Source organism: Myodes glareolus, chromosome 2 (assembly GCF_982192425.1).
Source record: "Myodes glareolus chromosome 2, mMyoGla1.1, whole genome shotgun sequence".
In the NCBI taxonomy this organism is placed as follows: domain Eukaryota; kingdom Metazoa; phylum Chordata; class Mammalia; order Rodentia; family Cricetidae; genus Myodes; species Myodes glareolus.
Window position 1 is genome coordinate 133,406,494 of NC_142027.1, and position 11,445 is coordinate 133,417,938.

General features: G+C 45.4%; 1 protein-coding gene across 2 annotated transcripts; it reads right to left on the reverse strand.

The window, feature by feature from the left end:
• Nucleotides 1-4,890: 4,890 nt before the first annotated feature.
• LOC148123165 (phospholipase A2-like) lies at nt 4,891-9,804 on the reverse strand. 2 transcript variants are annotated; one of them, XM_087903750.1, is made up of 4 exons: nt 9,575-9,804; nt 7,424-7,634; nt 6,505-6,632; nt 4,891-5,098 (listed from the first exon to the last, which is right to left on the reverse strand). In XM_087903750.1, the coding sequence occupies exons 1-4, from the start codon at nt 9,606-9,608 to the stop codon at nt 4,989-4,991; spliced, it is 483 nt and encodes a 160-aa protein (XP_087759876.1). In that variant the 5' UTR covers nt 9,609-9,804; the 3' UTR covers nt 4,891-4,988. The 2 variants fall into 2 exon arrangements, with proteins under 2 accessions (XP_087759876.1, XP_087759875.1); XM_087903749.1 differs by having other exon boundaries at nt 7,424-7,637; nt 9,575-9,798.
• Between the last annotated feature and the right edge of the window lie 1,641 nt (nt 9,805-11,445).

Below are 11,445 nucleotides of genomic sequence, written 5' to 3' on the forward strand. Positions count from 1 at the left end.
ATACATACATCTGTCAGTGTGTCCATCCCTCATCTATACAGACATCTGTCACTGTGTCCATCCTTCTATCTGTATATACATTTTGGTGTTCATTGACTTTTCAAAGACTATGTAGATTTTTAATTTTTTGAGACATGGTCTTGATTTATAGGTCAGACTAACTTCAAACTTGAAGTCCTCTGTCTCATCTGTCTTTGTACTAGCATTTAATGTATGCACTTCCATACCCAGTCAATATAGAGTTTTCTCTACTTACCATAATATATTAAGATCCATTTCTGTATTTTATTGTTTTTTTTCTGAAAGAATAGTTTCTTTGTGTAGCCTTGGCTGTTCTAGAACTAGCACTATAGACTAGGCCGGCCTTGAGCTCACAGAGACTCACTTCCCTCTGCGTCTGGAGTGCTGGGATTAAAGGTGTGTGTCACCACTGTTTGCAAAGCTTGAATATTTTTACAGTTTTATTTTGTATGTGTGTGTATGTGCATGGATGCACAGGTAACATGGCACACGTGTCCAGGTCAGGGAACAATGTATTGAAGTCAGTACTTGCCTTCTACCTTGTGGGTTCTGCGGATTGAGCTCATGTCATCAGGGCTGATAAAAACAACTTTACCCACTTTACTCACAGAGCCATTGTACTGGCCTTGGGTTTTTTTTTTTGATTGGTATTGAGAGTGTTTTTTTTTAAGTTTTTTAAGGCAGGGTTTCTCTGTAGCTATGGTTCCTGTCCTGGAACTAGCTCTTGTAGACCAGGTTGGCCTCGAACTCACAGAGATCTGCCTACCTCTGCCTTCTGAGTGCTGGGATTAAGGGCATGTGCCACCACTGCCTGGCAGTTTTTAGAGTCTTTCTGTGGAGTCCTGGGTGGCCTGTGTAGACCAGACTGCCTCTGATCCGTGTGCCTCTGCCCTCAGAGTGTTGGGATAAGGGTGTGTGCCAACCTGTTTTTTTTTGGGGGGGGGGTAGTCTGATGTGTACAACCATTTCATCCTCCCCATTGCCATTAACTTGTTTGATTTCATTTCAGATCCCTATGGATTCTTCCATTACGTTCAAACTAACGAAGCTTACAGACTGTGTTCATAGAGGGCACAAAGCAATGTCTGCAGGTCAGTCCACCAGTGTGCACCCCTGTTTACAGACAGCTGTCAGAGTCCTCGTGCTTATGAGAACTGCCCTCCTAAGAAGGACTTTTTCAAGAAGCAGCTGTTCTTGACAACACAGGTGTGCCACCTTCCTCTTCATCCCACCGGGAAGAAGGAACACCTGGAAGTCCATGAGCCAGCGTGGTCTGTGGAGGCCGCCATTGAGACCTCACTAATTCAGGAAGAACCAAAAGAGCATCTATAATTGACTTCTAATTCCACATAGTTGTCTCTGGCTGAAGCACTTTGATATTTTAACAGCATGAGCAACAGCATAACGAAATTTTTATTAACCAAACAATAAAAAATATTTTAAATATCATACCAAGTTTGTAAACTGTGAATTTGTATAGATGAGAAAATAGGGGTTTACGCTAGTGTGCCCTAAGGATTTCTACTTTATGTTCGCTCTCAGAAGGGGATGCCTGCCTTGAACCTGGTGTGTAAAGAGAAAACAGTTCATTCCCTGTGGGTTCTTCAGCTGGTATGTGTGGTCACTGCACTCGATGGAAAGAACCAGTGTACCCTGAAACATGAGGCACATGAAGACTCACGCTCTTCCTTGGAAAGCCCCATGTCTGAGTTGGGGACAGGCAGCTCATGCTCCCCTGTCCCGACCTCGGGAGCCATCTTAGCTCACAGGGTAATTCGTGGTCTTGGGCTGTGTAGAGGTGTGGGGCTTCCTAGTCCTTAATTCTGAAGAACCACAGGACTGTAAATCCAGGATTTTATTTATTAAAGAGTTATTTTATTATTTTCAATATTTTTATGGGTATGCTTGAGTGTGTATGTACAGTTGCTCAAAGAATCACTGCAATCCTTGGAGCTGGAGCCACAGTTCATCCTGAGCAGGTTTATGAAAGTGCTGGGAACTGAACCCTGAACAGGTAGCTAGGGCTCTATAGACCTGTTAATCCATCTCTCTAGACTTCCTAATCACCCCCACTTTTTTCTTTAAGTCAAGGACTCACCTGTAGGCATACGTGTTTTCTTTGTATTCTGTACTGAGGTGGGATTCTACAGATAAATACATAAACAAACCAACAAATCTCTCCCAAGAAGAACTTGGTATTTCCTAAAGCCCTGGAAACTCACTCTGTAGATCAGGCTTACCACAAACTGACGGTCATCCACCTGCCTCTGCCTCCTGAGTGCTGAGATTAAAGGTGGTAGATCTCAAATAATTAATAAGTTAATTAATTTAGGCCAGTTGAGAGACAAAGTCTTATGTGGTCTAGGTTTGTTTCCACCTTATTACATTTCTGAGAATGACTTTGGACTTCTGATCCTCCTGCCTCTGCCTTCCTAGTTATGGGATTGTAAATGTGTGTCCCCAGGCCTGACTTACACTTTTACTTTATTTTCAGTGTTGGATATTGAGCTTGAGAGCCCTGTGCATGCTACGGAAATGCAGTCATGAACTACATTTTTATTTCTCTAATTTTCTTTTTTCTTTGTTTGTGGTTTCAGAGTCAGTATCTCTCTATGTCATCCCAGCTGTCACGGGACTTACTATGTAGATCAGGCTGTCCTGAATTTACAGAGATCTGCCTGCCTCTGCCTCCTGAGTGCTAGGATTAAAAGTGTTCACCAGCACACCCACCCCAGAAGGTTTTCTTTCTCATTTACACTTACTACAAAGAGAGCAGAGCATGGAATGGAAACTCGGAAAATAGACAGAAGTGGTTTTCAGTCTGCTTTTCCATTTACTATCTAGATGAACCTAAGTTATTTTGTGTGATTTCCAGGCATATTTTTGAATACATAAGGAATGGCTAGGGATGCAGCACAGTTGGTGGAATGGTTGCCTGGCAACACAACACCGTAGGTGAGATCCCTAGCACATAACCTGGCACATAACCTAGCACACACCTGCAATCCCAGCTCTCAGGCTGAGGACAGGAGCATTAGCAGCTCGAGGTCATCCTTGCCTACATGGTGAGTTGGAGGCTAGCCTGGGATAGCACACTAGACCCTCAAAAAATAAAATTAGAATAATAGTTACTTTTGTGGGTTTGGAAGAATAAGTCACATGGCAGAGCATCTGGCCCATAGTAAGCAAATGCTCCCCACCCCGCAACTGTTAGTGTATAGGATGGAAGAGGAGATGGTGTTGATTATGCTAACCTCTGCCCTATCGAGTACACCTAGATATCTGGATGAACTTCCCCAGCGCCTCAGTTTTATTTTCCTTTATAGATTTTTAAAAAATGTATTTTCTGCATGCGGGTGCGTTGTCTGCATGTACATCTGCACACCAGAAGAGAGCATCATATTCCATTCTAGATGGCCATGGGCTGACGTGTAGTGCTGGGAGTTGAACTTAGGTCACTGCGTCTGTGCAGGCAGCTCAAGCTGCACCTGCTGCTCCCCAGACCTGTCCTTGGGCAGGGCAAGGCCTGAACTTTGGGACAGGACCAGGGATGGCTTTGGGGTTAGAAAGGTAGAGGACTGGGCAGCTGCTCATTAAATGAAAAGAGAAACTGAGAACCACATAGTCTCCACCAGTCACTGGTTCCTGTTGACCAGGGAACCAAGGATTAACCTGTCTATACCTGCGGGGTCCTGTGATAGAGAAATGGACAGGAGAAGACGTGCTATGCATTCTTTGTAGCACAAAGGCTGCCGTGTATTTTAGTGGGACAATACCCTGTGGTGTGTGTTTAGGCACAGTGAAGACTGGAAGCCCTCCAGGATGTAATCCTGACTTCAGGTCATTTACAGTCAGTCCAGTTAGGTTTCCTATATCCCACTTCCTAGAATGAGCACACAGCAGACACACTTTGAGTCCCATATTTTAGGGTCAAGATGTTGCTTTTAGTGTCCATGTGACACTGCTTCTTTCTCTCTCCTCTCCCTTCTCTCTGCTTCTCTCTCTTTCCCTCCCAACACCTCCCCTCCCCTCCTCTCCTGTCCCTTTTCCTGCTTCATCTCTCCCTCTCCTTCCCCTTTTCTGTGTCTCCACCCCCACCTCATTTGTATCTCATGCTGGCTACTTCTTCTCCTCCTCCTCCTCTTCTTTCTCTTCCTCTTCATCCTCCTCTCCTCCTTCTTTGCTTCAGTCAGGATTTCTTTTGTAATAATCCTCACTGTCCTGAAACTTGACTTTTAAAACTTGGTTGTCCTTGAACTCAATAGATCTGCCTACCTCTGCTTCTGTCTCTCTATCCCAGAGGCAGGGATAAAAGACATGGCTGGGCTAATCACCCACTGTTGACAGAGGTTTCTGTCCCATCCTGTTCTGTAGCCGTTCAGTTCCAAAGAAACCCACAGAGCCCTATATTAATTATAAATTGGTTGGCCTATTAGCTCAGGCTTTCTTATTATTGAATTCTTACATCATACATTAACCCATAATTCCTGTCTGTGTTAGCCACAATGCTTGGTACCTTTATCAGTGAAGCATTCTCACCTAACCTCTTCTTGCTTCATCTGTGACGATTGTAGACTGAGCGTTTCCTCTTTCCAGAACCTTCTTATTCTGGTTGTCCTGCCTATATTTCTTGCCTGGCTACCCTGCCTATACTTTTCCCTGGCTACTGTCCAGGCGGCGTTTTATTAAACCAATACAAGTGACAAATCTTTACACAGTACAAGACCATTGTCCCACAGCAACCCACCCATCAAGGTGCTCTGCTAATGTCAATGTCTTTCCTGTTAACCTTTAGTTTCCAGGGCTAGGCGAATGATGTTCTCTGAAGATCTATTTATGTTTGGTAGACAGAGAAAACAATCACCAATGTTTATCTCTTTCTATAGTTGCTTTATTGGAAGGCACAGTGTGTAGTGAACACAACCAGTTAGGCAGCAGAGGTGTAGGCAGTAAATGAGGTGAGAAGTCTAACAGAAGCTTTTGCCTTCGAACGTCTCGTTGAACACATTCCTTAAGATGCATCTGGCTGCCTGGCGGTCACAGTTGCAGATGGCGACCTCACAGGCATTGTTTTTATCTGCAGAGAATCAAGAGAGGGCGTTGAGTGGACCCTGCTCGCTGCCATTTGTAGGCAAATGACGCTGGTGGCCCCCACATCAGTGCAGACTTAGGCTTGAGAGACAAAGCAAACTAAATATATTGGTTTGCCCAAATTGTTGAAACACACTCATACTAAAAGAAATCATCCCAGCACTTGGGAGGCAGAGTTAGGAGGATTTCAGTGAATTCAAGGCCAACCTGGCCCAAAGATAGAGTCCCAGGACAGCCAGAAGTGTTACACAGAGAAACCCCGTCTTGAAAATACAAAAAGTATTTATTGTGGGGCTGGGGAGATGGCACCGTTGATAAAGCAGTTGCCATACAAGCATGAGGGCCTGACCTAGGATGCCCAGTACCCGTGTAAGATTCAAGGTGTGGTTAGGGCATCTGTAACTCTATTGGGAAGTGGGGAGCATGGATCCTCAAAACTTGTTTGACAGTCAGGGTAGCTAAAGGTGAGCGTTCAGTGAGAGACCCGGCCGCTAAAGACACGGTAGAGAGTGACTGAAGAAGACAGGGGATGCCAACTCATTCCTATACAGGAAAATAAATAAACACGGATATTTAATCCTAAAACTAGGAGAATGACAAATATGTACACCCACTTCTAAAATTACACAATTTAAGACAATCCTCCTGCTTCCATCTCCCAGTGCTGGGATTGCTGATGTACACCACCATGCTCAGTTTATGAGTTCTGGGGTGGATCAAGGGCTCTGTGCTGCTAGGCAAGCACTCGAGCAGCTGAGCTACATTCCCAGCCCTCTGAATCCCCACCTGTAAAATGGGAATGAAAAATCTTGCCCAGCATAGGCATTTAGTTCAGTGTTTGTCTTGTAGTCATGATATAGCTTTCAGTTGTTTAGTAAATATGGAATCCGTATAACACAGCAGTTAAATGGAGAGACTGTGGGCAGGCAAGATGGCTCAGGGAATGAAGGTACTTGCTGCCAAGTCTGAAGACAAGTTCTGGCTCCAGGACTCACATGGCAGAAGGAGAGAACAGACTCCTGCTTGCTGTCCTCAGAACTCTCCACCGGTGCTGTGGCACAGGCATGAAGCCCCCCTCCAGAAATATATAAAATCTTTAAATTTTTTTCTTTAAATGCTTTTTTAAAAAATGCATTGGATGATATAGACCTGTTTTCTAGAAGCAAAAGTCATTACTTCTAAACTTGGTACCCTTGGGCAAATGGCCGGGTCTTCCTCATCTTCCTCATCAATATCCTCGTCTAAATTTAAGTATCTACCTAAGAAGGCTGTGACGTTTCAAATAAGATCAAAGTAATGATCGCTGAATGTTGACTGTCCTTGTTGCTTCCGTGCCCCTTCCAAACACGCCCAGGACCAAGGAGAATCCCGCGTTCCCGGAGGTGAACCTACCACTGCAGATGAGCTCACTCCCAGAGCAGGAGTAATAATAGGGAATGTCGTAGCGGTTGTCTTCAGAAATTGTACAGCCTCCAAGCTTCTTCGCCTCTTCGTAGCACCTGTCATGTCTCTCACAGCACCTGGGGAGAGGAAGGAAGAGCTGAGGGTGAGTGAGGACCCATAGGAGGTCAGTTCTCACTTGCAGTCTCTCTCACACATGTCAGGATAATTTAAACAACACAATAGTCCAGAAGAAATGGTCCTGAGGCTTGATAACCTCTGATTTCTATGAGTACTTATTTATCGAAAGAACTTGTGTGTAGTTTCTGTCTTTAATCCCAGGACTTGGGAGACAGTGGCAGTTGGTTCTCTGAGTTCGAGAAAATTCAAGGATACAAGAGTAGATGCTGGCTCAAAAAAGTGATTTTTCAACAGAGCTGCAGGAATATAGTGAAATTATAAATTCTCATGATTCGATGACTTTTTAAAGCCAAGGCAGGGACTTTGATGGTGGCTGTGATGGCCGTGCCCTGGTCTGGAGCCCACTCTTTACATCTCACAATTCTGCTTTCAGGGACCACTAGATATAGGGTCCTTCTGGACCAATTTCTTTATATAACAAGACACCTCTTGAATATACATGTTGGATGATGATGCAGGCCTTTATTCTGAGCATTCATGAGGTAGAGGCTGGGAGATTTCTGAGTTCAAAGCCAGTTTAGTCTCTAAAGTGAGTTTTGGGACACCTGGGGCTACACAGAGAACCACGGTTTTGAAACAAGCAAAAATAAATAATAAATAAACCAAACAAAATACACGATATTTGGCCAATATGCCTGTCTTCCTGTTCATACCTCATGAGAGGCAGTGTTTGTGTCCTTTTCCCATCCCAGTGCAGACAATCCAGTCCCCCATCAGATGGATCACTCACCTGACAATATCATCCTCATAGCGGCTGAGTCTTACGGGTCCATGACACATGCAGCCAAACATTGTGTACACCGACAAGGGTTGAAGGATCCTCAAAAAGAAATTTCTCTCAGATTGACGCTCCAACGTAGTTAAATTACTCCCGGAGAAGCAGTCAAAGGCATTTCCAAACCTCTGCACAGCCCGACGGCTGATGCTGTGTGCAGTAGTGCCTGCTGCAAGAACACACAGCACACCCAATAAACCCCACTTGGCTCTACCCAGGGTCTGATGCCTGCCTACCAGCTTCCTCCTTGACTACTCCCAGCTGCTGCATCAGGAGAGCAGTGAATAGAGGTGTGTGTGTGAGTGTGTGTCTGTGTGTGTGTGCGTGTGTGTGTGTGCGCGCACACCTGTGTGCTGGCCTGCATACAGGGTGGCAAGCACATTCTTGGGAGCACTCATCAATGACACTACACAGAGGAGGTCAGAGGACAGCTTTAGGGAGTTGCTTTTCTCCTTCCACTATGTAGGTCTTGGAGATCAAACTCAAGTCACCAGGCCTAAGCAGGAAGGTGTCTAACATTTTAAGACAAGGAGTTGCCCTGTAACTCAGGCTAGCTTCAGACTCTGTAGCATCCCCCTGGCCTCAGTGTCCCAACTGGTAGTATTATAAATGTACACTACTGCACTGGGATGGGCTGAATTTCCAAGATTGAGTTCTAAGCACATTGCCTTTTGCCTTGCTTGCCTTCTCATTTCTGACTGTAAGGGCAGACAGTGGCCACACTGTGAGCTGCCCTGTGGTCCCTGTGTTGAGGAGCTAAGAACACTCTGCAGTCAGCAGCCAATTACCAAGCAATCCATCCATCTCTTGAGTTTGAGAACTGCCCCACTTTTACTCACGCCCAGGTGAAACCCTAGCCTCAGTCAGCAGTGGGATTCATCACAGTTCTAGCTAAGACCTTGAGCCAGAGAAGCAGCCAACACCTGCTCACTGTTTCACACTGGAGAATCAGAAGGAATCTGTTGTAGGACCATGCACAGCTCATACACAAGGCTAATGGTCAGATCATCACGTATAACGTCAGCACATGACATAACAAACTGTTCATCAGCTGAGGAGCAGGTAAATGAGATGGGATTCAGTGTGCAGTGGGATACTCGGTCCCCATTAAAATGAAGGAGAGGCCAGGTACAGTGGAGCACACACCATGTAATCCCATCAATCTGGAGGAAGAGGCAGGTGGATATCCTAAATCAAAGTCAGCATGATCGACAAAGTCAGTTCCAGGACAGACCCAGAGGAACTGTTATGTTAAAAAAAAACAACAAAACATATAGAAAAAATAAATTTCAGAAGGGTGTCAGGTACCTATTTAATCCTAACTGTTTGAAGGTGTAGGCTGGAAGGTTTCAAGTGCAAGCAATAGTGTTGAGCTGGAGGAAACCTGATCCACACATTAAGGACATATAAAACAATAATAAGAGCTGGAGAGATGGCTCTGCAGTCAGGAGCACTTGCTGAGCTTGTGTAGGACCCAGGCTCTGCTTCCAGCACTCACGTGGCAGCTCACCATTGTCTATGAGCTCAGTTCTGGAAGATCACACCCTTCCTCTGGCCTCTGTAAACACTGCTCATACATAGTTCATAGAGAGACATGCAGACAAACACTCACACATAAAATAAAAATAAACATTTTTTAAAATGATAGGAAAAATCAAATTGCTGTGGCACATTTGGGCCAGATAGATTGGTACCAGGGATGTACAGCACAGGTAGAGAGACTTTCTTTGCTTGTGCAAGTGAATGCAGTGGATTTGAGACTGCACATCTCAGCATGAGCTTGGCTGTCCTGGAAATCACTCTGTAGAGCAGGCTGGCATTGAACTCACAGAAATCAGCATTCCTTTGCTTCAATAATGCTGGTATTAAAGGCAAATGCCACCAACTCCTGGCTGCAGTGAACTTTTCCAAGGAGTCCTCTAAGGTCAAATTTGGAGGTTCAATGTGCCAGCTGTTGAGGACATGAGGGTGAGGAGGGAACCCCAACTTAGATGCTATTAGACCCCAATAGGAACAGGAAACCATAACTTTAGGTGTGACAAGTGGGAGCCTGCACTTGAAGAGAAGGCAGATGGTGGGGTCCCTCGGAGTGGACATGGGTCCTACCTGTGAGCAGAGTGACCAGCAGAAGGAGTTTCATCTTGAGTGAGAGGAGGACACAAGTGACTTCTCTCTTTCCAGTCCTGTAGCTGTGCTCTGACAGGGTGCAATCAGCAGGCGGGGCCTGTGACTACTGTGTGTGTAGCACAGAAGTAGACTATGTCCACCCTCACAGACAGTCCTGACCGGCAGAGCTGCTGTAGATGGTGGCAGAGCCTGAATCAGTGCTGTCGCAGAGGCGCAGATAAAGGGCTGGCTCAACCCCCCACACCAGCTCCAGTGCAGTGACTGGCAACGTGCCCAGTCCCTCTCCTGTGGAAGCTTTGCGGTCATAAGGAGATATAAACATTGTTCCTGGGGTTGGGTCTGAGGGACGCTGATATTGATGTGTGATACTGGACCCAACAATCCTCCACGTTAACTGTAGTAAGTCTGTTCCAATATCTACCACAGTCTTCGAGGTAGATCCAGTTATAAACTTGATCTTTAATTAATTAATTAATTAATTAATGTGTGTGTGTGTGCACGTATGAAGTTCGGAGGACAGCTCTATGATATCAGTTCTCTCCCTTTACGTGGTTTCTTATAATCAAACTCAGGACACCATGCTGCAAGCAACTTTATCTCCATTGGCTGAGCCATCTTAGCCCACAAACTCCATTCAAACCCTGGGAAAGTAGCCAGATGCTGGTGGTGGTACATGCCTTTAATAACAGCACTCAGGAGGCAGAGCCAGGCGAATATTTGAGTTTGACGCAAATCCTATTAACAGAGTGAATTTCATGGCAGCTAGAAGTACACAAAGAAACCCAGTCTTTGAAAACCAAAAACTAAAAATAAATAAATAAATAAAATGAAATAAATAAAAAAGCAAGCAAGCAAGCAAATGCCCAACAGAAGTGTCCATAGGCCCATAGGATGCAGGCCACCCTTCAGCTGAGGCTCTCCATAAGCGGTGTGTGAAGCTGACAATCAACTATTACAGAGGCTGGAGAGAGGGCTCAGCAGGTAATAGGACTTTCTGCTCTTGGTGTGGACGGGAGTTCAAATCTCAGCCATCACATGGTGGCTGTTGAACAATATCTTCTGGCCTGAAGTCCTCTCCCTTTGTGTTTGGCCATGTCTTATGCACTTTCAATTTAGGGCCCTAGGACCTCCTTTCCCACACTGTTATGCACTCGTATGGGCAAAGATCATGTAGGGGTGAGTTGAGTTGGTTGTCTTCACACTCAAGCTCCCCCTACCCTTCCAGCAGGACTATGGACAGTCGAACCAGCTACTACCAGTCACTGAGCCTGGGCAGGGGGCTTCTAGCTGTACCTGTTACTCAACACAACTGACCTTGGGAGGGATAAGGCCTTTGCTTTGGGATAGCAGTAGGGATGGGTCTGGAGCCTAGAGAAGCAGATGATTGGGCAGCTGGTCACTAACGGAAAAGAGAGACTGAGAACCACATAGCCTTTAACCAGGCAATGAGAAATTTCTTCCTAAATTTGCTTGACCAGGGAAGCAGAGATTAGCCTGGCTTCACCTGTGTGGTCCCGTGGTAGAGAGGTAGAGAAGACAACGTGTTCCTTATGTTTATTGCAAAGTTAGGCTGCTGTGTCCTTTAGCGGGACAATTATCCTGTGCTGTGTGTTTAGGCACAGTGAAGACTGGAAACCCACCAGGATGTAATCCTGACTTCTGGTCATTTACAGTCAGTCCACTTAGGTTTCATCTGTCCCACGTCCTGGATTCAGCACACAACAGAAGCATTTTGAGTCCAGTAATTTTAGGGCCAAGATGTTCCTTTAGTGCCCATGTGACACTGCTTCTTCCTCTCTTCTCCTCCCTTCTATCTCTCTGACTTCCCTTTCCTTACCTGCACCCCTATC

What these genes read in the sequence shown, in the direction of transcription:
- LOC148123165 (XM_087903749.1), bottom strand. Translation starts at nt 9,608, where the DNA reads ATGAAACTCCTTCTGCTGGTCACTCTGCTCACAG. An exon ending in TATGAGGATGATATTGTCAG is followed by an intron (nt 6,633 to 7,423) that starts GTGAGTGATCCA and finishes TCCTCTCCCCAG; the next exon opens with GTGCTGTGAGAGACATGACA. An exon ending in GAGTGAGCTCATCTGCAGTG is followed by an intron (nt 5,099 to 6,504) that starts GTAGGTTCACCT and finishes GATTCTCTGCAG; the next exon opens with ATAAAAACAATGCCTGTGAG.